The sequence below is a fragment of the Mugil cephalus genome, chromosome 22, assembly GCF_022458985.1.
Source record: "Mugil cephalus isolate CIBA_MC_2020 chromosome 22, CIBA_Mcephalus_1.1, whole genome shotgun sequence".
Lineage (NCBI taxonomy): Eukaryota > Metazoa > Chordata > Actinopteri > Mugiliformes > Mugilidae > Mugil > Mugil cephalus.
In genome coordinates, this window is record NC_061791.1 from 5,910,166 (window position 1) to 5,934,365 (window position 24,200).

At 39.8% G+C, this 24,200-nt stretch overlaps 3 protein-coding genes across 4 annotated transcripts; 2 read left to right on the top strand and 1 right to left on the bottom strand.

The window, feature by feature from the left end:
- The first annotated feature begins 474 nt into the window (after positions 1-474).
- On the top strand, positions 475-4,095 carry rad51ap1 (RAD51 associated protein 1). Of its 2 annotated transcripts, none has more exons than XM_047575181.1 (9): positions 475-1,003; positions 1,105-1,151; positions 1,521-1,647; positions 2,692-2,798; positions 2,882-2,968; positions 3,053-3,178; positions 3,263-3,448; positions 3,539-3,679; positions 3,766-4,095. In XM_047575181.1, the coding sequence occupies exons 1-9, from the start codon at positions 987-989 to the stop codon at positions 3,888-3,890; spliced, it is 963 nt and encodes a 320-aa protein (XP_047431137.1). In that variant the 5' UTR covers positions 475-986; the 3' UTR covers positions 3,891-4,095. The 2 variants fall into 2 exon arrangements, with proteins under 2 accessions (XP_047431137.1, XP_047431136.1); XM_047575180.1 differs by having other exon boundaries at positions 487-1,003; positions 3,536-3,679.
- Positions 4,096-5,643: 1,548 nt separating this feature from the next.
- Positions 5,644-15,813, top strand: LOC124999933 (probable polypeptide N-acetylgalactosaminyltransferase 8). Its single transcript, XM_047575178.1, has 11 exons — positions 5,644-5,981; positions 6,347-6,578; positions 7,622-7,788; positions 8,207-8,390; positions 8,470-8,667; positions 12,801-12,915; positions 13,589-13,774; positions 13,896-14,033; positions 14,237-14,332; positions 14,898-15,065; positions 15,144-15,813. The coding sequence occupies exons 1-11, from the start codon at positions 5,771-5,773 to the stop codon at positions 15,276-15,278; spliced, it is 1,830 nt and encodes a 609-aa protein (XP_047431134.1). The 5' UTR covers positions 5,644-5,770; the 3' UTR covers positions 15,279-15,813.
- On the bottom strand, positions 15,698-24,114 carry ada2b (adenosine deaminase 2b). The gene is made up of 10 exons (XM_047575179.1): positions 23,978-24,114; positions 23,341-23,719; positions 21,723-21,942; positions 19,939-20,149; positions 19,720-19,847; positions 18,307-18,397; positions 17,059-17,167; positions 16,815-16,972; positions 16,499-16,701; positions 15,698-15,880 (listed from the first exon to the last, which is right to left on the bottom strand). The coding sequence occupies exons 2-10, from the start codon at positions 23,639-23,641 to the stop codon at positions 15,793-15,795; spliced, it is 1,509 nt and encodes a 502-aa protein (XP_047431135.1). The 5' UTR covers positions 23,642-23,719; positions 23,978-24,114; the 3' UTR covers positions 15,698-15,792.
- Positions 24,115-24,200: the final 86 nt, after the last annotated feature.

A 24,200-nucleotide genomic window follows, 5' to 3' on the forward strand; every position in this document is an offset into this window, starting at 1 on the left:
TGGCCAATAAAGCTGATTCTGTTTCTGATTCTCCAGATGTCTCTGGTTACACGTAATGAGATCACAACTGCGCCCATGCGAACACACTGTCATTAGCTGGGTTTACGTGGAGACTTTTTCCTCATTCCAATTGAAATCATTCCGATTGAAGGTTTCAGATCAGCTGTTTACATCTGACGTGATCCGTTCCAATCTGATGTTTACACGTACCTCTACTTCTAATCGGAACAGCCGTATTACAGACGTGTGACATGCTCAAAGCCAAACATCCCGTGACTGATCTCTCATCTAATCAGCAGTAGTTCTCACACTTTTATTCTTGATTCTGAAAGTTTGTGAGGTCATATCCACTTTTGTGTTGCCTTATAGTATCTGATCTTCAGGGTTTCTGGGCAGATAAGTCAACGCAGGCCATGCCTCATTCCGATTCACCATTTACACGACAGTTTGGGAGAAGGAATATTCTACCCCTGTTTATACCGATTGAGGTGTTTATACGGAAAATTTTCATTCAGTTTGGACTTCTAAACCGATTGTAATCGGAAAATACGACTCCGTGTAAACCCACCTATTTATGTACAGTACAAAAGTTTCAACAGTATCGTTATTTTGATTTGAGAGTCGATTTTAGAACGTCTTGTATCGGTGGTATCGACCTTATCGACATTGCAGCGTCGATCGGCACGTAACTATAGGTCGACGCTGCGTTACGTCACTTCCTGTCGGTTCAGGCGGGCTGGTTGAAAGCAGAGACGAACATGGAGACGGAGAGTTTCTTAACAACAGTTGTGTAACTGAAATAACGTTATTTTAAGTCGTTAGTCAGCGACAATAGACTCATTTCGCTAAGTTGTTAATGACCGAGTGCGCGTCGGCATCAGAGTTGTCTGCATTTGAGGCTAGGTTAGCTTCTCCAGCTAGCTAACGTTAGCCTGCGACTTCGGTGTTTTTATATAACAAATACAATCTTTGTGATTTAACAAGCTATGGACCGACCTTCAAGGTACACAAACACATCTGACTATAGAGTCTCTTTGACTCACCTTGGCCTGATATTTCTTTTTACCTATTGTCGCTTACATGTTCATTTTTCTTGACGTTCAGGAAGACAAAGCTCGTGAGTTACATTGAACCCAATGACTTTGATGATGGTGAGTTAACCATTAAATAAAAACTATAAAAGCAAACTATTCGCATATTTGTTTAGCATTTTACCAAACTGTCAGAGGAGTGCATGTGATTACTTGGTAAATAAAGGAAGTGTACCTGGAAATATAAAGAGGATTCTTCAGAGGATCAGTATTTACAACATGGAAGCAAGTGCAAAAGTGTTGTATAAGAGGAAAAGTAAAGAGACGCAACTGAATGTTTTTAAGCGTGTCAGTGCAACAGGACTCTGTTCATTGCTTGCTGCATCTCTGCTGTCGTCAGTGTTGATCAGACATTTGTTAGTATCACGTGAATAGACTTCTCTCGACTAATATGTTTTTGTTTTCTCCTCTTCTCTTCTTGTGTGTCAGATGAGGACTTTGCCTGTGCCAAGGCACCACCCAGCAAAAAAGCCAGGGACCAGGAACCGAGGAAATTATCAATCAAGTCTTCCAGTCAAGAGAACAACTTACAATCCACACTGAGTCAGAAGAGCAGGTAATTTTTTTTATCATAGACTTAGACTCAACTCATTTGGGATGACTTCCTGAGGGAAAGCAGCTGTATACAAAAGAAGAAAAAAGAGAAATAAACAATGTACAATAAACTCTTAAATAACAAATGTTGCGCAGTGTGACTGGCATGAGGAACTGAGTTCCTGAGTCTATTAGTCCTGCACTTAGGAAGGAGCAGTCTGTCACTGAACAGGCTCTTCTGGTTGCTGATAATGGTGTGCAGCGGGTGGCTGGCATTGTCCCTAATGTCTAAGCATGAAGCTGGACTTTGATCATGAATCATGCTACAAGCATGAGAGATAGTTACGCTAAGTTTTTTTTTTTTTTTTTTTTTGACAAGTAAATATTTGAAGTCACATGTGTGTCCTTGGAGGAGTACCTCACTGTCACATTTGAGGAAGAGTCAACCATTCATGGTATAATTTGTGCAGTCTGCGTAAAAGTGTGTAAATGTAATGTACCAGTTGTTTGTTTAATTTATTTTATTTATAGATATGTACTAGTGCTGTCAAACGGTTACATTTTTTAATCAGATTAACCACAGTTGCTTAATGTATGTTAATCACGTTTTAATTTTGCATGAGCAAACAGACTCACAACTTAACTTTTAGTTCCTTTTTTTTATCTTAATTAATATGGTGCTATTCCTCCTCTTTCCGCAGCTACTAAGACAAACTAACTCTCTCACACGCAACCGTAGCTGCAGGATATTTGGCCAGATATTTGCAAGCCAGCATTGCCAGCTTGTCTTTGTCTCAAGCTGATTGATGCGTTAGACCAAGTACAATCAGAATCCCGTATACGTGTACTTGCCGTTAGTGTGGTATTTTAGGCTGGAAGTGGTTCGGTGAAAAGAATGCTGCACATTTGCTCTTGCACGACTGTAACTCTACTTGGACAAACTGCTTGAATCCATTTTTTAATCAAACTAATCATGAAGACAGATTAATCTGCGTTAATTTTGACAGGCCTAATATATATATATATTTATCTACCTTCGCTCGAAACTTTTAATTCATTTTGACAGAAAACCTCTGGATGAGAAGTTGTACGATAGAGATCTGGAAGCAGCCATTACTCTGTCTCTTCTCAATAATGCAGATGGACAGAGGGACCAGGCTCCCGTCAGTAAAGGTATGTTTTTCGTGCGCTAAGTACAGGCTTAAATGCGTGCTCTTAATAAGGTTACCAACTTTCCTGTTAATTTCTTCCGGGAGACGTCAAAGTTCAACTCCCAGTAGATGAAAACACAGATCCAGCACTTTTACATCGCTCCAACTGCAGCGTAGATGGTGCAGTTATAGGTAAGTGTTTCATCCACTGTACATTTCTGTTCCACATTTCATTTGCTTGGAGTCAACAAATACAGTATCCTTATTTTTTTTTAGGTCTGGACATAATAACAGCAGAGGTGTCAAATGCCCCGTCCAGACAGAGGATGGCTGAGTCTAAAGCAGTGGTGGAGCACAGAAAAAAGGATGAAGATGAGGACTATGAACCCAAACTGATGCCAGGTTACCGCCTCTTAATGGCTGCTTAATCAGCTGGTATGTGTCTTTTTCGTTCATGTCTTTAAAACAGCACTAAATTCTTAACAGATTCGGAAAGTGATGAAGATTTCAGTGAACCAGCTGAGAGCGAAGATGAAGAATTTACAGTAAAGAAAGTCAACAAGACTAAAAAGAAGGAGAAAGTAACAAAGAATGACAAAACTAAAGCGACTCCTGCTTCTAAAAAGGAAAAGCAACCATCAAAACCGTCCAAGTCTAAATCAAAGTCTGCAGGTACGTTCTCCAGGTTTCATCCAGGACACTTCTTCTTTTGGCTGCTGCAGTAATTTCACGTAGTAATTGTAATGCATCGTCTCACAGCAGCTTCCACCCCAGTGCGAAGTCCTCCGACATCCAAACTTGCCCCCAAAAGACCGGCTTCATCCTCCACAGTATCCTCAGTATCAAAGTCTGTAGTCTCCCTGAGCCCAGCAGGGGCCGGAATACCCAAGTGGACCCCACCAGGTTCTGTATAAGTGAACCACAGCATTTCACTTTACTGACATTTGAGGAAATTTAAAGGCTAACACTGTGACTGTTTCTCTTTCCAGCACAAATAGGTAAAAGCACAACGTCCCAGAGTCCTGCAGTGAAGTCTCCGGGTCAGGGGCTGCGACTCGGACTCTCTCGACTTGTTCGAGTCAAACCTCTTCACCCTAGTGTTGCAAGTCACTAAATGGGTCAAACAGTCCTTTATGTCTAAGCAGCATGTCTTTGTCTTCGAGTTGTACTATATCACATATCGTCAGATCATTTTTTCATCCGTGTGGTTATCCATATACTGCTTTTTTTAATGCTCACATTAATAACTTGTTTCCCTCTGATGTGTGTAAACATTGTATATTGTGTATATAAAGAATAAAATTTGAAAACCAGTATAATTTTGTGTGCTGCTGCATGTTTCCGGTCCGGTACAGACCCCACATTGTAGAAACACTGATGTATTAAAAGTGCTCAGTGCAGAATAATGGGCTCCTGTGATAGTTAATACTGTTAGATATTATTGCATTACCATCATTTTCTGCAATCATACGCCGCCAGCAAGTCATCATTATTTTATTATGGATTAACCCGCTGACTATTTTAGTTAAATCATTTAAATTCTTATCCACAACTTCCAGGGTTTGTCCAACAAACTGCTCACACAGATGCTATTAAAACATTTTTTACATGTATACAAACTTATGTATTGTATTTAACTGACTTAAATTGTTGTTTCTAATGTCTTTTTAGTACAGTTTTCATGTTTTATATGTAATAAAATAAAAAGGGAATATAGCGGTGTAGAAAATAATTATAATTCCTTAAATGTAGAATGGTATAAGTATAAAAAGGTGTAAAATACACAGAGTGGCAGCATGGGTAAATATAAACAGTTAATAATTTAGTTTTCTTTTAAGGAACTGCTTCATCTGTGAGATTTAAGAAAAAACAGCCAAAGTGAATCTCAGAGACCCGACCTCCCTGAGGTCACTCAGCACGTGTCAGTTCCTCAGAATTCTTTGTGGAAATTAAAGCAGGATACACCTCCATAGTGTATACACAGAACTCCACCCCTGACTATTCTCCACCACACAATGTCCTTGGACTTGGGCGATCAAATAGGAGAAAGAGCTTCTGACAAATGTTTGCTTTAAGGCTTTAAGAAATTAATAACGGGCACTACAAAGATTGCGGGATGTTCGTGATGATGAAAGATCGGTTCCTGTTTGTGGTTTTATGAACGGATGTCATCCTTCCTGCTGGGAAATTAACAGGAGAAAGCCAATATGATGTCATGAGGCAGAACTATTTGATTCAGTCGTTTCTAAATATTCACGAAAAAATTAAAAACAAAATTTAAAGAGAAGTACTTGTGTAAGTAAAACGAAAAGATGAACAGAAAGTGATTGAAAATAATAAAATTAAATAGAATAACTGACACAAAAGAATCACAATAAACTTGAACCTTATAACTCGCAGTATCAACCACTAATTATAAGAGTTATTCTATGTGCGGTTTGTTTGAACGCATCTAACTTTTGTTTTTTTTTGTGGATTTTCTGTCGTTTCTTTGACATCTTCAAGGAGGCAAAGAGGCACGTGTGAAACCTGACATGGAATTGGACAAACACTGACCTTTTCTTTTGCTTGGACAGAGATCTGATTCGCATCCTGACCGAAGCTAAAGAAAGTGTGACTTTTTTTTACAGGATAAGATGTTAGCAGAGATTCTGGACATTTTCCTTGTAAAAACCAAAAAAGAAGCCTGCACTTGGCGTGTCATTCAGTCCTGTTCCTGCCACTTGCAGAGTACTGCTGGTTTTCTCTCCTACCAGTTGATGGTGAAGGCTACACCTTGTTCCTCAGGTGTAATGCAACGAAGAGATAGCACAAGAATGAAAACCAGCCAACATTTTGATTGTGCTGATTGTTGCGCAAACGTCTCAGATGACGCAGCTTTGGAGCGTCTGTGTGGAGGTGTGGAGACTGAGCTGAGGAAGCACCTGATTTTAAAGGCAGGGGAATACTTTCTCCACCCTTTCTTCGAATGTGAGGCAGGGCAGTGGATGCCACATGCACAGAAAGAGCAAGATGAGGCTTGGCTGGTCTAAGGGACTGCTGTTAATCCTCGCCCTGGCTTCAGCTGCTTTTTACCTGGGCTCCATTAAGAGGGAAGTCCATACCCACTCGGAGAGACTCCAACGGGCTCACCACAATGACTCCGTCAGGAGCCAGGGAATGCTCAGGAGAATGGACAAGATGGAAGAGGACATCAACAGGCTCTGTGAGTAGGATGCATCTGGACAATTCATTTAGGGGAAAAACAACTAAAATGACCAGAACTGTGAATTGATCATTGTAAAATCTAATATCTTATTAATTTCATGTCTAATTGATTAATTGAACAGCTAAAAAAAGAGCTACTAATCATCAAATAAATTGTTGCAGCAGTTTAGTTTGTTAAATAGTTTGCATATGTATCTCAGTGGCAAATAAATTGCATATATGCTATTTATGTAGTATATCTACATTATATTTAGGATTCTTGGAGGTGCATTTGTTGATTTTGCAAGTGTTCATTTTGTCTTACCGACAAAGAACAAACTAATGAGAAGGGATAAAACTAATATGTCTTTGTTTTCCCTGCAGTAAATCTTGTGAATAAATTGGAGCCGGCTGATGTGAAGGCCGAGGTGAAGAAAGACAGGAAGGTGGTGAGGAAGCTGTACCCCAACTCATTCCTGTTCAAGAAGTGGGGGGAGGATCTATCGGAGGAGGAGCAGAAAGAGGCAGAGACGTTGTTCCAGAGATATGGCTACAACGCTTTCCTCAGTGACCGGCTGCCTCTCAACAGAGAGATCCCAGACACGAGGCCGCTCAAGTGAGCACAGCTAGCTTCCTTCCTTCCTTCCTTTAGTCCTTCCTTCCTTCCTTCAGTTTTATGATACTCATTTAGCCTAGAGACCTAGATGTTATTATTATTATTTTTAAAACAGACATTCTACTGCTGCTCGAATTGAATTATTTGGGTCCAATAATAATCTAGCTTCATCAACTGATCTTTGAGAAAAACATGGGCAGTTGGCGACATAAAACTTTGTTGTGTAAACTGACTCATGAAAATCAAAGGCTATTTTTAGTGGAGGTGGTATGCATAAAGCACACTTTAATTTTCTAACAGCCCGACGAGCCTCAGGAGCAGAGGCTCTGCAAAACCAGGCTGCAGATGCATAGCAGTACAGAGCAAAGTGCAAAGCTGCAAGTGCTTGTAAAACATAGGAGCATGTATTTGTTGTTATTTTAACCTTCATTGCCCTTTTTGTGACTTAAATCCAACTAGTGATGAGCAGAAAATTGAATTATTTTAAGCAAACTTCCACAGTTTACAGCAGAAGTCTTCAACGTTTTTCAGGGCAAGGACCCTCAAGCTGCTGGAGAGATTAAGTAGAGACCTCCATATGTGTTCTATTCATAAATATACATTATTATCATCATTATGCAGTAAGTAATACGCTATTCAAATAATACACGGGTGGCCGTGCAACTGCCATAAACATAAACATATATCTGTATATATATAACATTGAAGGGCGCTTCTGGAGTTCACCTGGGGACTGAATAAGCTCTTGGCCATTTGCGGGGAACCTGGGGCGTGGCCTACTGTGTCTAAGGAAGCTTAGATTGACAGGTCTAGCGTGGCGCTCTGTGTGAAACGGTGCGCTGAAGGGCTGAACTAAAATTAATATGTTGGATTCAGGTTAATGTGTATTTTAAAAATTAAAAAAAAATAAATATATATATATATATACATACAGTATAAAAAATGTGTAGTTTGAATAATAATGTTTTGTTTTTTGTTTTTTAAAAAAAAGCTTTCTACTCATTTAAATATCTTCACTGTCCTCGTCATATTTTTGCCCACAGGTGTGCTGATAAAAAGTATCCAGAGGATCTGCCGACCATCAGCGTTGTGTTAATCTACCTGGATGAAGCACTTTCGATCCTTAAAAGAGCCATCCGTAGCATCATCGACAGGACACCGGCTCGGCTGCTGAAAGAAATCATACTGGTGGACGATCACAGCACGAATGGTACGGAGTGATATTATCTCAAGCAGAGACACAGATTTTAGGCTTCAATTACATTGGCAGCGGTGAAAAAGGTCAGAAACAACCTTAGAATCCTGTAACTGATGTTTGATTAGTGAGCAACAAAAGTCCTCCAGGAAATTATGGAGGATTTGAAGTTACGGAACAAATACAGTAATGAATTTATGCACCTGAGTTTGGGTGTCCAAGTTAAACAAGTAACAGTCTGACTTAGCGAGGCAGTGCCTTTTGTATGGTTAAGAAGTGAAATATCAAAGGAAGTGTTTGACAGCTATGACTGTGCCTCAGATTAATGTAATAAATCTAATCAGACTAAACAAACAAGCCTGGAGAACATGGGTGTGGAATTTATTAGACAAATACCTGGATATTCTGGTTATTAAAGCCTTACATTTCACAGAGGATCTGGGAGAGAAACTGGACAATTACATCGAATCCATTCATGAAGAATGTCCAGGTCTGGTGAAGAGAGTGCGGCACTCTGAGCAGCTTGGCCTCACTCAGGCCAGACTGTCAGGGTGGAAGACGGCTGTAGGAGACGTGGTGGCCATCTTGGATGCTCACATAGAGGTCCACACGCAATGGTTGGTTCAAATGCAGAATCATTCGTTCATTTCGAGCTTTGCTGTGTTGATGAAGTTCTTGTGGTGTCATTGTGTGTAGGGCCGAGCCGCTGTTAGCTCGGATTAAAGAGGACCGCACCGTGGTTCTGACACCAGTTTTTGACAGAGTTAATTCTGATGACCTGACCCTGATTCCCTGCGGCCCCTCTGCCGATGCCTTCGACTGGGCTCTGTGGTGCATGTACGAGACCTTCAGGCCTGAGTGGTACGACTTAAAGGACGACTCACAGCCCGGCAAGTAAGAGTTTCACAAAACACTGATTTTTACACTTTTAGGAACAGTTTTACATTTTTGGAAAACGTTTGTTGGAAGGTCAATGTTCAGTTAGAAACTTAAGCCCTAATGCTGTGTTCACATCAACAAATCCCATGTATTCATTCCACCAGTTGACTTTTAAATAGATGACGACATCCAATAACATCAATGGGGGCTTGAGAAACACTTGAGAAGGTGACAGTGTAGCTAGCGACACTGCTGCAATGCAACTATTGCTGCCTAAAAGTCACCAAAGCGAATAATTTATCAAGCTAACGTCCGGTTAACTTCATGCAGATATTTCAAGGGCATATAGAAAAGGATGCGAAAACATCTGTGTTTCTCCCAGACATGTTGATAAAATTACAAGGGACCAGACTACAATATCTTAAGTTTTCCATTCACCTCTGCCGTTTGTGAAAACGTCAGAAAACACGTTACTGTTTGTGAATTTTGTTCTATAATTTTGGGAATATCACAAGAGAGGGTTGTGTATATTTACTTATCTCACGAACATGGTAAACAGGCGCACTTTTAATGTCAGCATTAGATAGTAAAAAGGCGCTGACTGGCTGTTACCTAGCTAGCTAACTAGCTAGCTAGGTAACTAGCTAGTTACTGCTCCAAGCCAACAGTGAAGCACAAAAACCCACTTAAACCCCAATTTCTCATTTTTATAATAGTTTTCTTTGTAAAAATTAAACAAAAGATTAACATGTTAATTTAGCCATTTTTAAGTTTATTTTTTTTTCTTTAGTTGCTTCTACATAGCTATACATAACTTGCTAATGCTAAATTTGGTTGAAGGACATGTGGGATGGATTGGATTTTTTTAATCTAGCTAATGGGAAGAATAGGGAGTAGTTCACATGTTTGATTATATTTTATTAGGGATGTCCGATATTGACTTTTTGCCAATATTCGATAGCCGTCACCGAAGTGCTCAAATTACGTTTAAGCACACCCTCGAGGGTAATATTGCGATTATACAACAATTACCAACAAAATAAAGCGTATATTTAAATATATATTCATGTTGATGGATATTTTGCTCACAAAATTAAAAAAAAAAATTGCGAGTGTGCTTCCCGTTTCCATGGAAATAAATGGGGCATGACTAAAACCTGGTCACAGCGGTAGACTCCTACGTGTAATGGGACACCGTTTACTACTCCAGCAAGTAGCCAGAGCCTTAGTAACAACCTAGCAACGGAGAAACTTTCTAGTACCGTCAAAGTTTATGGGGATCTTGGAGTTGCCCAAACTAAATAAATAGCGCACATAAAAACACTAAACTGCTTTGTTAGTTTAGTCTTGTAGAGACTAACATGTCTCCTGAAAAATATATTTTTCCATAGACAGACTGGTCTCCTAATTTCACATTTATTTTGAAGCCTGCGTCATAATGTTTTTTATCCAACGGAATATTCCTCTTCAGTCCATATCAGTCCACATTTAGCCTGTAAAAATATTTTCTCTGCGCTCACTGAACTGTTTGATCTCCGACGTGCTGCACACAAATGAGTTACACTCGTAAAAACATGGTGGTCTAACAGGTTCGTAACACAGAATATTTGTTAAAGAAAGCTGAAATTGTAAATTCAAATGTATTACTTTATTGAAGTTGACTTTATTCGTATTTGTTTAAATGTTATAGATTTTCAGGACGTGACAATGTGGAGATGGCGGAGTGATATTTTTAGTGATGAGTCAGCCGTGCTGTAATGCTGATTTGAGCATAGGCATTAATACATTCGTATTAATACATTAGTATTAATGCAGTATGAACGTATTAATGTCTATGGATTTGAGCACGTTCTAAATGTTTTATTGACCAATTTAGATTGCTTGGTCGGAACTACTTTGTTGTATAATCTTGTTTCGGCTCCGGGTGCGGTTTGATATCATCGATAGCGCGCCGGTAAATGCGCAGCAGCACAGCCCATACATTATGTTATCTGTTTTAATTATCTGTGGTAAAACCGATGACGATATGAACAGATATTCCAAAGATAGGCTAATATCGGTCGATATTATCGGTTGGCCGATATTATCGGACATCCCTATATTTTATTGTTAAAACATATCGAGGGTTTGGAGCCAGAGGGGCGTAAGTGGCATTTGACAAATTTTACAGGAGAGACAAAACAAGATTTTGACCACACTTCAATCAACTGTATTTAACCTTAAACCACAACATTGCAACCACAAACTTTCTTATATGAATGAGTATTTAAGGAATAAACTGATAGCATATTAACACAATGAACATGTTCTAAAACATTTTAAAATCCAAAAAATATGGCAAAAACGTCAAATACGCCTTTTTGGCACCAAACATTTCAAGTCTTCCATGGGTACATTTGGCGTATCTGCTGAACAATGCAGACAATAATTGGTAAAAAGGGGAATCAATTGAATAATTAACACTTGAATAAGTAATTAATTTTCTTTTAACTTTAACATTCTTTTTTTTCTAATTTCAATTTTTTATTCTGGACATCTGCTGAATGGTACAGACAGCAATAAAAGTCAATGAACTTGCTAAACACACTTCTGATTGGTAAATCATGAGTTATATAGTACAATACTATACTATATACTTTTTACTCATTTCACTTTTCTATTCATTGACCTCATCCAAAGAATTATGTCGCGTCTTATTTGCTTTTCTGTTCACTAGTCTGTTTAGTTCCACTCACTGTCAGAGCATTGTAGAACTGTGCGTACGGTTCCCCCAAAAGTATTGGAACAGGCAAATTCCCTTGTTGTTCACTGAAGACATTTGGGTTTAAGATCAAAATATGAGTGTGAGAGAAAAGTTCAGTATGTCGGCTTTTATCACCATTTGTATTACACTACAGCAGTTTTAGGTGAGCAAAAGTAATGGAACATGTGACTGACAGGTGTTTCTCGTCAGGTTGACTGTTCAAACATTAAATAACTCTGCATGACTAGTCTATTTTTTGGCCTGGGTTGAAACCTGGAACAGGCTGACAAAAAGCTGACATTCTGAACTCGTCTCATACTCTTCTTTTGATCTTGAACCCAAATTGTCTTCAGTGAAAACCAAAAGCAAGGGCCTTGCTTTGCTTTTGCCTTTTGCAAAGGCCTTGCCTTGCTGTTCCAATACCTTTAGAGGGGACTGTATGTGTGAGGAATACTCCCATTGCAAGATCAGACCAAAACAACGGGATTAATGTTAGCCATGTTAGTCTTAAGGGCACCAACTACACTTACGCCCTTCTGGCTCTGAATTAACATGTGGTCCTACATCCTACACCCTACATTTTTCAGAGTCAGAAGGGCGTAACTAAGGACTTACGCCCTTCCAATACCTTTAGAGGGGACTGTATGTGTGAGGAATACTCCCATTGCAAGATCAGACCAAAACAACGGGATAAATGTTAGCCATGTTAGTCTAGGCTAACAAGGGAAGGCTTTCAAGGCAGGATTATGTCTTATCATGATCACACTTATGATGAAATACATTCAAAACAACTCTGACTTAACTTCTTCAATATAGGATTCACTAGTATGTTTTATAATATTAATCAAAATCTTTTCTGCCTCAGACAGTTCCATGTCTGCAATTGTGTCAGCTATTTTGAATGCAGTTTAAGGGCACCAACTACACTTACGCCCTTCTGGCTCTGAATTAACATGTCCTACGTCCTACACCCTACATTTTTCAGAGCCAGAAGGGCGTAACTAAGGACTTACGCCCTTCTGGCTCCAAACATTACTGACACTTTTGTGTTAGGTCTATATTGTTTTGTTGGTTTATTCAATGCAATTTGATCTCAGATAGGGCACTCTTTGATCTCTTTTTGGCACCATTGGATAGAGCTCATCAAGAGCTTTATTTTGATGTATAGAACTCATATTCGCCCAAAATGCCACTTACGCCCTTCTGGCTCCAAACCCTCGATATATGGTTGGAGGGACATTTTTGTGCTGATCCTATTTAGTCTACATGTTTAAGCTTGAGTTTCCCCCACTATATTAATTTTAATATAACCCATGTCCCATTATTGTCATTTCTAGGTCTGTGCAGTGTGATGCCAATTTTCGCATTTTAAATGTTTTTACCTTTGCCAACGCTGTGTTTGCAGAAGCCCGTCCATCATGGGGATACTAGTGGCTGACCGCAAGTTCTTTGGAGAGATTGGAAGTCTTGACGGTGGAATGAAAATATATGGCGGAGAAAATGTGGAGCTAGGCATCCGGGTGAGACTTCTTTTAAACAAATAATTGGTTTCATCGTGACTAGAAACTGTAGTTTTGAGCCTAAGTGCATTGAGTTGCATTGTCAAGGTCTAAAACCAAAAACCTCCAAATACTAAGACATTGTCACTCTTAAGAAAGAAAATTAACAACAGATGCTTTTCCACCAAAAGCACCCAAAACCTTTAGCTCCAGGAACTTTTTATTCAAAGGTTCCTTCAGGTCATTGATTGACTAAGTTTCCACCAAACCCGAAAGACTCAAAAGACGCAAATTAGACCCTGAGGTATGAAAAAGGGGTGGATGTGCAACTGTTGTAAACGTACCCGACATAAACATACCTAACTAGTGTATGTATAAATAATTGACAAATAAAGAAAATAATCAACAGAGTCCAGTTTTAAATTGAAACATAGCTGTATGTAGTAGGGACAGTAAATCACCAAGCTATTACTAGTTGGCTGATAGGAGCGACTTCTGCCTCCATTTCTCCCTTTACTAAAATATACACGATTCTAGTAATTGTGTATTTTAATAAATTTGAATTTTGTGGGGGAAAATTAAAAATGTATAAAAAATGTCTAATCAACCAAAGATTTTGCGACCCTCTCTCTGTACTACACGGACGTAAGCGTGTTAAGTGCTCTTTAAATGTGTAACGGTTGTGTGTTCCCAGGTGTGGCTGTGTGGAGGAAGTGTTGAAGTTATACCTTGCTCCAAAATCGCCCACATCGAACGAGCAGTGAAGCCCTACCTCCCCGACCTGAGTACCATGATGAAGCGTAACGCATTGAGGGTAGCTGAGGTGTGGCTGGATGAGTACAAATACAATGTCAACATGGCTTGGAACCTTCCCATAAAAGTAAGATGTGGCACTTACGCCAATAATTGTTCAGTGGGCTCTGGGCGTTGTGAGCTATGATGCAAACACTTCATTTCCCCGAATCAAAAGGGTTGTTTGATAAACCTTTTCTTCCCGACAGGGTCATGGTATAGACATCGGGGATGTGTCGGAGAGGAAGAAACTGAGGGAGAAGCTGAAGTGTAAACCATTTCAGTGGTATCTAGATAACGTTTACCCCCAGCTGGATCCCCTGGGTGACCTGCTCGGTTATGGAGCTGTAAGTTAAAAATCATACCTGCATGTCAGGCTAACTCAAAGACCTCCACGGCTCTGTCATAGCCGTCTTGGATGTTGGTTTTATTTGCTTTTCAATATGTACTTAACTCACATTCAATCAGGGAGTGTCAAGTGGATGATAAGCTGTATCGCACAGCAGCTGCTTTTAATCTTTTTTTTTTTTTTTTTTGCTTCTTTTGACAGCTGATCAATGATCTGAAGCCAGATCTCTGTATTGACCAGGGTCCAATGCCTGGGAACACACCCATCATTTATACATGCCACTTCTTCCAACCACAGGTATGTTTAACCACTTAATGTAACGCATATATTCTCTCTCTCTCTCTCTCTCTCTATATATATATATATATATATCTATCTATATCTATCTATATCTCTATATCTCTATATCTCTATCTATATATCTCTATCTATCTCTCTCTATCTCTATATCTCTATCTATATATATATATACACACACACATATATTTCCCCATAAATTTGAATTTCTTTAAATACACATTAACATGGACCCAACATATTTCAGCAACCTTCACACACAGCGCTGCACTAGCCAAGTCAATCTAAACTTCCTGTACACAGTAGGCCCTGCCCCTGTTTGAATGTTTGAAAAATAATGAATATTTCTGTCTGGGTATCATTTGAATAGCTTAATGTTGAATGCAAAATGATAATAATAATGTATATTCATAAGTAGAACTAGGTCGAGTTTAATATGGAACACATATTGTAGATAAGGGGTCCCTACTTGATCTCTCCATCGGTTCCTTGGCCTGAAAAACGTTGAAAACTCCTGCTGTAAAGCATGTGATTTTATTGTTTAGTATTGTTCCGTTGTTTTCAGCACTGTTATTATCGCACTGACGGTCTACTCTACATCGGCGGGATCAAATCTCACAAGTACAACAGCAACCGGTGCCTGGTGGACCCGGGCTCTGGAATCAACCCAGGGCTGTATGAGTGCAAGCTGGCCAAGCAGAAGAAGTTCCACATGCTATGGGATTTTAAACAGGTACACATTTCAATACATGTCAAGCCTGTCTGGAGGGAAAAAAGTAGATAATGAAATGTGTTTTTTTTTCCCCCCCAGGGAGGACCCATTCACAACAGAGAAACAAACAGATGTCTGGAAATTGCTATGGATGAACACGGCTATTACACGCTAGTTATCCAAAAGTGCACTGCTCAGGTCTGGAACATCCAACATATCATCAGAGACCAATGAAAGCAAAAAGACTGCGCTCTGTCAGTGAAACATCTAGAGCAACTCTTAGTCTTTCTTAACACACAGCAAGGTTGTGAACTGAATCGCTGAGATAATCATTTTATTATTATTATTATTATTTGTAATCATTTGTGACTTACATCTAATTGACTTTTTGTTTTGAATCTTGAAATATCCGTGTGAACATGACTTTTAGTGACTTTTCATGACTTTTAATGACTTTTAATGACTTTTCATGACTTTTCTCACCAGCTCTTTTATTTAACACCTTTGTCGCTGTTTGAGAAAAAGAACTGTAGAAGTACCTACCTTCCCCATGTCAGACCAGAACATCCGCCAAGAACACAACAAGGCATGTTAATCTGTTTTCAGTCTGACCTTTACAACGACAAGGCTCCGAGGGGGCGAGGTCTTTTTTGTTTGTTTTAAAGGCTTTTAATTGTAGTTGGATGTTTTCTTTAGTTTGGTTACACAACATTGTTCAAGTGAAACAGGATCCATTGGGATTTGGCCGTCATAAACTGGCAGATACGAAGGCGTCCCATTTTTTTTGCCACATGATGTGACACATATCCTTCAGATGAGCTGGCAGCGAGCTGTACCTGCAAGCAGGAGAAACTCAGTGAGAATGACCCAGTGGAAAAAGTTCACAAAACTTCACATTACAAGAGATCCAGTTCATGCCCTTTTTCTTAAAGTACCAAATGTTACCAGGTAATTTTCTTTACACTTCTACTTATTTATTTAGCACCATATGCGCCTAATTGGATCTCTTTAATTGGTAACTTTGGGGGCAACTTTGAAATGAATGTATAAGAATTTTTAAATCGAAAACGTTCCTTGTGAGGGACTCCTTGTAATTGGTAAGAAGTTTTGCATAAATAATTGTTATAATTTGCATTTATTTTGTTTTTGCACACCTAATTACTATATTATGGTAAAAATAAGTACATGCATTTTCAGAAAGCCCATACTACTAAATTACTAAAGTAATTTGTGGGTCAAAATGTTCCTCTGGGCCAACAGGTGAAACACCACCACTACATTCAACTTCATTGTCATTTTCCACATTTTTTAACCCTTTTCAAGTACGTTTCAGGATTTTTTATCTATAGCGAAATCAATTAAAGGATAAGAATTAAAAAACAAACAAACAGCAAGGCTGTTAAAAGGCTAAACATTAAAACAGAGACACGAGCGAACTAAAATCCAACTCTGACCTGATAGAGTTGACGGCCAGTTCTCTCAGGGTGCCCAGGTTTGCTTTGAGTCCTCCGATTCCAACAAAGGCTTCATAAAAGTCGTAGGAGAGGCCCGTGTTGCCGAACATAGCCGGGTCATCGGAGCTGATCACCAACGGGTGTCCTTCAGACATGAGTACAGCTGCAGGGTGGTTCCTAAGATCTGACACCAGCTTCAGCACCTGCACATCAGAGGTTTAAAAAAAAAAAAAAAAAAAACAGAAAATCATTTACATATAAATGAGTGTTAGGTATTTTTTTTTTTTATTGCGCCAGGTAAAATTGGTTTCCTTACCTGGTTTGAGATGGGGCACAGCTCCACGGCCACGTTTCTTTTCCTGGAAAGCTCTTTGGCAAGGGGATGGTGTGCCAAGGCGTAGCCATGTCCGATGCGAGTGGTGTTGAAGAGAAGGGCGTCCAGAATGTTTTGATCTACGTCGGTGCCTTCAGCATCTATGTCCACACACAATAAAAAGGCATTTTGGCTTTTGGAAAGTGCTCAGTGGTAATAGTGTAGTTGAAGCTTTTAGTCCACCCACCTGTCTCGCCTGCGTGAAAGAAGTATGGCAATGTGGCACCCAGTTCAGCTGGCAGAGAAAGCGCCTCTCTGAAGAACCAGAGAGTCCTTCCACCGTCCTCCCTGCCAACCTGCAAGTAATAGGTGTTACTTCGTACTAACTCTAAAAACTCACTCATGCTGCGACGGATTGTTGTTTTTTTGTGACACTTATTGATGTGAAAACATTTTAGACATTTTGGGTAAAATATTAACTTTGTTTGATTGGCCCAGACAGAGGCCAAACGGTCACTGTAACAGTCTCTGATTTGTGAAAATGCAATAAATGCACATTTCACCGTTTTTTGTTGTTTTTTTTTTGCAAGTCAAGGGTAGGTACAGTGGTTTTTGATCTGGACCTGGTCTAATGTGGTCTACATGCTGAAAAAAAATACATTGAAATGTGCTTTTATTAAATTTTCACAAATAGAATAAAGGTTCCACAAATCAGAGACTGTGTTATAATGAATCTTCAGGGTCTGTAGATTAATCTAATCTAGATTTGAGAAGTGTAGATACAGTGGTTTTTCATCTGGACATGGTCTAATGTGGTCTACATGCCAAAAAAATATGAAAAAAATACACTGAAATGTGCCTGTATTACATTTTCACAAATAGAATAAAGGTTTTACAAATCAGAGACAGTGTTATAATGAATGTTTAGCATCTGTGGGATGCTCTAGTCCAGTTTTGATAAGTCTAGGTACAACAGTTTTTGATCTAGACCTGGTCTAATGTGGTCTATAGGCTGGGAAAAAAAAAAAAAAAAAAAAAAAGGTCAAATGTGCATTTTTCTGTATTTTCACAAATAGAATTAAACTTTAACAAATCAGAGACTGTGTTATAATGAATCTTCAGGGTCTGTAGATTAATTTAGTCCAGATCTGATTAGTGTAGATACAGCGGTTTTTGATCTGAACCTGGTCTAATGAGGTGTACAGTATCAAACAAAAACAGTGAAATCTCCCCCTTAGCATTTTCACAAATTAAATAAAAGTTTCACAAATACAATAGTGGGTGTCAGACAAAGTTAATGTCTTACCTAAAATGTCTTTACATCAAGACAAACACTTTCCCCTTAAGTGCCGAATAGGAACTAACTTCCGTGTCGTCTTTTATGGTCACTCGTAGGGGGAATTTACAGTTGTGGGATAATCTATGCCCCCTGTAATAAACTGATAACTCAAAGAAAAACAAATGAATCCCTTCCAAAGACCTAATGTGTCCTCACCATGTCAAATCCCGCAACGACATCTGGGAAGTCCTTTTTCAGTTGAATGGCCTCTTTTACAGCTGCCTTGACCTCGGAAACACCTAGAGCCCTGATGAGAAAAAAAGCAGTGAGACACACACACACACACACACACACACAGAGAGAGAAGACAGCACAACAGAATTCAATAACAGAGAAACTACATAATAGAGTTTAGCATAAACGAGTTCCAGCATTAGACGCAGGTCTGAGCAAACGGAGTCAAAGCAGCAGTGATAAAGAAACACTCGTGTCACATCTGCCACAGACAAAAAGCTCTTAAGAATCCCTCTCTACAAAAAGGAAAAGCAGGAATTGGCATTTGTGGAAACTTGGCAGCAGATTTGAGCTACATGCTAATGCTAATCTGGTCTTGATAAGATGAGATGAGCATTTATTTATCTCACATGGGGGAAATTTGCAGCAGGAAAGAAAATTATTATTAGCATCCAACAAAAAAGTTTAACATTGGATATCTTAGCTGGGATTGTTAGCATGCTAACATGTGCTTGTTTGCGCTAAACGCAAAGGGATGCTACATTAGTTACGTTTGTGGTTTCTGATTAACAAAAGGAAGATTTCTTTTCAAAAAAGTTTCATGGCAACAAATTATTGTTGAGAGATTTTAAGTCAAAAACACAAAAAAACTACTACTACTGGTGCCAGTAGAGGACAAGTCAGGGATCACCAAAATTTGGATTCATCCTCTAAGAAGCATGAATATCCTTATTTCACGCCAATATTTCAGTCAGGGACCGACAGAAAAACATCTGTACAGCACTGATATGTCTAAAAAAAAATGTCAAAATTAAAGAGACAGACGTTAAGATATACTGTCAAACTCCAAAAGCACTGCGTCCTACAGTCCTCCGACATCTCAAAGCTAGTCTATTGTGACAACTCACAGTTGATTCAACGTGACATCATCGGGGTGATGTCCAGCCTCAATAAAACTCCTTCAGAGACATTTGCTCATTAAATTTTAATTGGCTGACAGAGCTGCTACCTTTACAGTTGTTCTGTTGCCAGGAAACCAAGCAATTAAGAGCTAATATATTGAATTACACTTGCTGAATCATTTGGCCAAACCGGCTTGCAGCAACACTTAAAATAGAGGTTTGAGTTCAGAGCACATCGTCCCCACTTTGTTAAAAATGTAAGGCATTTTTTTTCTTTTTTTTTAATCCGAGTAGTTCAAAGAGAACCACATTATTTGATTGCTAAGAAGATTTCTGAGTTGCACTGAAGTGTTGGAAAACACTCTATGTAGAATTATGAGATATGAGATTAAAAATATTAATTTATAAGTTCTTTAAGTCTCACCTCTGCACAGTTTGTATTTGTTAAAATGTGAAATGCAGAGCCAGGAGTTCTGTGATTGTGTATTTTTACCTGTGGACAGAAATGATAATACGGGCCCCGACAAAGTCTGGATGATCTTGAGTGAATTTCTTTGTAACTTCCTGAAACGTTCTCAGAGTCCAGACCTTATCGTGAATGGTTCCATCGAGCTCATACGTCTGCGAGACAGAAAAGCTCAAGAGTTAGAAAACTTCACACGGTCCAGAAACGTCAAGAAAAGGCTAGTGAAGTAGGCAAGTAAACACAAACCCTCGAGAGGCCGCTCCTCAGCTCCACATACATGACGTTGTCAAGGAGAAGTTCCTCAAACCCCTTGTAGAAATAATCCCTCAGCACGGGGGCATGCGTAATGAGCCCTGCAGCCGCGATGAACGCCTTCTCGAACTTCTCCCACACGATATCTTGGCTTGGATATTCACCATCTGGATCCTCAGTGAACAGCGTGAGGTGCTGCATTAAACTGAGAATAAAAAAGAAAGAAAATCTCGTTTCATAGCCCATAACGAAGCAATTTAGACTGGCAGCAAATTGTGAAACTGAAACTGAAATGTTATGGAGCAACTGACTCATAAAATGAGGACTCAAGAGGAACAACGTTGAGAAAATGGGAGAAATGGACTGTCTATGCATCGAAGACAGTGATGTAACAATCCAGCTTATTTTTCTGATGTTAGCATTTGCTTTTTTGTTTTCTGTTTTTGTCAATGTGTATGCGTTGCAAAAGAAAAAAATAAAATAAAAAGAAAGCATCAACAAAGGATCCACGACCCCTGTGGGTCAGTGAAGGTACTGCAGGCGGGGGTCGCAAAATATTTGGTTGATTAGACATTTTATATATATATTAGGGGTGGGCGATATGACGATATTAAATCGTGAATGATTACAACGTGAAGACAATCTGTCAAACTGCAGAGTTCGTGGGATCGTCTAGGGCGCATTCTATAAATTGCAGTTCTTTGCTGATGTACCGACGCACAAGACGTATTACGTCGTCAACCTGACCGACCAATCATAGCGAATTACGGGCAGTGACGCGCTTTCTTACCCGCCTCCTTGTTTATGTGTGTAGCGGTAGCCGCATGGAGCCATGGCTGAAAGCCAACGGAGTTGGTGAACGGAGTTCGTCACTAAAAAAAAATCCACTTCCATTATATGGAATTGGTTCGGATTTTCCTCAACTGATGAAGCGCAGGCAAATGTTCTGTGCACAGTTCAATCATTTGAAGAGGAAGCATCCCAAACAATATGCTGAGAGCCAAACAGCGAGGGGCCACCAAGAGTGCACCTAATTAGAATGTTGTTGTTGTTTACCGTAAACTTGATTGTTTGCACATGCAGGCAAAACTGCGACTACTTAAAATAAAAATCTATTAAGAAAGGTTATTTGGACTTAATTGTTTGTTTTTCATTTTTCAATTTAAGATCGCGATAAAATCGAAATCGTGATTTTATTTAAAAAAAAAAATCGTGATATGATATTTTTGCCATATCGACCTTGGTCATAGGTCTTCAACAAGAGGGCTGCGACCCCTAGGTTGTCCGCGAAGGTACTGCATGAGGGTCTAATATAGTATATTAGTGGTATATATATATAGAATGAATACAACACATTTTAGTAAAGTGATAAATGGAGGGAGAAGACGATATCTTTCAGTCAACACTTCACTCATTCACATCCGATACAGGAGCCGTGTCGAGACCTGTCAGTCTATTGTACACAGTAGGCCCCGCCCCTATCACGGCTGAGCCAATCAAGAGGCCGCAATTTACAGGCATATTGGCCGCACAATTGGCCGAGAGCGCTACTCAGTCCCCGGGTAAAAATTAAAACTTGAATCTGTCTTGTGTACACCAGTCAGGTATCTTTATGTTTTACGACATTTGCACGGCCACATGTTTGGAAAAAACATGTGTATTGTTTGAATAGCTTAACATTGATTATATTTATAAATAGCACTAGGTTGAGTTTAATATAGGGGGTCCCTACTTAATCTCTCCATCAGTGTGGAAGGAAGGATTAGACAATACTTCACCTGTCGTCAAATCTTTCGCGGTCTCCTATTCTGGCTCTCAGGGTCTCGAGCAGCTGCCAGTAGAAGCAGTCCCATCGGGGGAACGGCTGGCGGTCTGAGAACAGGAAGCGGACCGAGTTGTCCCAGGTGAAGCAGATGTAGCAGTGAGGCCTGTAGGTGACGTTTTTCACCAGCCATTCAGCGCTGACCAGAGCGGAGCCGTGCACGTGGAGGGCCGCGCCTGTCGCCAGAACCCAGACAGAACCTCAAACCCATGCAGACGCCAGGACAAAGACCATGTGACTGTGTCGTCTGTTATTTTGTTTCTTGAAAGTCTTTGGCGAATATTAATATGCACCTTTGATTTGTTGTTTTGCACGTTTTATCATAATTTTTTTGTCTCGTTTTAGTTGTGATCCACACTGACAATCACTGTAATAGACATATACACTGATCAGCCACAACATTAAAACCACCGACAGAAAAAGTAAATGACGTTGACCATCTTGCGACAATTTAAGGTTCAACTTTTTGGACCTGGCATTCATGTGGATGTTACTTAAATATGTAGCACCCACCTAGACCAGACCAGGCACCCCCACCCCACAGCGATGACACTCCTCATCATGAAAAACAACATAAGGCGTTGACCTGGCTTTCAAACTCACTAGAACTGATCCAAGTATCTGTGGGATGATCCACAGATTCCTCTTCTCTTAACCCATAGGACCCAAAACCCCCCCACTAACCAACATCGTGTTTCGAGACACCACAGGACACCATCAGAAGACTTGCGTCCATTCACTGCTGAGTCTCAACTGTTTTGGAGGCATAAGGGAGACCTACACAGTATTACATAACTCATAACGTTATGTCAGATCAGTGTGTAACATAAAACCACTGGAAAAAAGCCAAGTTTTTTTAAGTACTTCTGGCACTCTTTGCACGTGTTTTGCATTTCTTATTGTAATTATTTTGTCTTTGTAACGATTTACTCTCTTTTTAGCTGTTTTGCAGGATGTTAATTTTGTTCCAAACCTGCAGCTAAACATCACAGATGGAGAAAGTCTGTCACCGATATAGATATACTACATGTGGTACATAGAACATTAAATTAAAGAAAGCCTGAATGTGTCTTTTTTTGTCTTTATTTTGTGACTCTTTAGGGTCCATAGTATATTGTATAAGTATGTTACGTACACTGAAAATGACTTAAAACTATTTTTTTAGCTCATTCTGTCTTTTTTTAAGCTCTTTTGCAGGAGAACCACAACTGTCTTGCCCTTCAGCGCCGTTTCTAAGTGTTTTTATTCTGCATTTTTACCCGTTTTTAGCCATTTTCCAAATGAACCACAACTCTTAGTTCTAAATGTGCAGCTGGAGTCAGAGAACAACTCAAGTTTCCTGCCACAGCTGACTCATACTTACACTCACTGGCATAGATATACTACATAAAGTAGATCGAACATTACATGAAACTGTTGAATGTGGTGGTTTTAAGTGTTTCTGTGTCCAGTAGTGGGTGTTTTTGCTTGAACATTTTTCTTGTACATGTCAGATGAGGATACACTTTATATATAACAATGTAGAAAACTATATTAAACCATTAAAATCCCATGAATCAAATACTTGTGGTCACCTTTAGGCATCTTCTGCAGCAGCTTGAAGACCGGGCTCTTCTGGATGAGCGGCTTCGCCTTGAAGAAGTGGACGGCAGGAGGGAACTGAGGCGCGGACATGTCCTGCTCCTTCAACCGGCGGAGGTGAGCGTCCAGCTTCTGCTCCGCCGGTGTCAGCGCCAAGCCTCCCCCCGTCTGCCTGGACCACTCCTCGCGCATCAGCAGGTCCCTCCGCGCGGGGTCAGGCATCCCCCGGCCCACCCTCAACAACCACAGGAGGGGAGCGCAAGTGAACACAGCCCGGCAGAGTGAGCCCACCATGTCCTTGGATGTGCCACAGGAGGGCGCTGTACTCCACTTAGAACATGACGTCCCTCCAGAAGGTTGCTGTATTTGGTGCTGGAAAGAAAGAAAAAAACTCCGCGTGAGACATGAATTAATAACATTTAAGGTGTAGATTTAGCAGCCTTTAACATATATTTTTTTTTCCATTTAAAAAAACATTTAAAGGATGTCAACAAGATCAGCTTCACTAAACTGCTTCAACAGAAATAAGTGCAGTCTGCTAACACACACAATCCTCAGAAACATTATCAAAGTAGAAAACAGATTAAAAGATTAAAAGAAGTAACAAAAAAAAAATCATAAAATACATACAAAAAGTGAAGAGGAGCGTCCGGAGTCCTGCGTCTCCGCTCAGCCGTCCCAAAGCCTCTGCTTGTTTTCCTCAGGACACTCTGAGTAGCATGTCAGCGAAACACTCCAGGCAACTGGATAATTGGGACATTTTTGTCTGACTAATACCATGTGATAAACTAATGAATGGGGCATGAATGGCCGGCGCGTCGCAAGAAAGGAAAACGAGAAGATCGACAAACAA

Excerpts from the sequence above, each read along its gene's own strand:
- rad51ap1 (XM_047575180.1), top strand. Across the intron at positions 1,152-1,520 it reads ACCCAATGACTTTGATGATG|ATGAGGACTTTGCCTGTGCC; the intron begins GTGAGTTAACCA and ends CTTGTGTGTCAG. Across the intron at positions 1,648-2,691 it reads ACACTGAGTCAGAAGAGCAG|AAAACCTCTGGATGAGAAGT; the intron begins GTAATTTTTTTT and ends TCATTTTGACAG.
- LOC124999933 (XM_047575178.1), top strand. The coding sequence starts at position 5,771 with ATGCACAGAAAGAGCAAGATGAGGCTTGGCTGGTCTAAGGGACTGCTG. Across the intron at positions 12,916-13,588 it reads ATGTGGAGCTAGGCATCCGG|GTGTGGCTGTGTGGAGGAAG; the intron begins GTGAGACTTCTT and ends GTGTGTTCCCAG. Across the intron at positions 13,775-13,895 it reads CTTGGAACCTTCCCATAAAA|GGTCATGGTATAGACATCGG; the intron begins GTAAGATGTGGC and ends TCTTCCCGACAG.
- ada2b (XM_047575179.1), bottom strand. The coding sequence starts at position 23,641 with ATGGTGGGCTCACTCTGCCGGGCTGTGTTCACTTGCGCTCCCCTCCTG. Across the intron at positions 20,150-21,722 it reads CGCGAAAGATTTGACGACAG|TTTAATGCAGCACCTCACGC; the intron begins GTGAAGTATTGT and ends TTTTATTCTCAG. Across the intron at positions 19,848-19,938 it reads TGAGGAGCGGCCTCTCGAGG|ACGTATGAGCTCGATGGAAC; the intron begins GTTTGTGTTTAC and ends TCTGTCTCGCAG.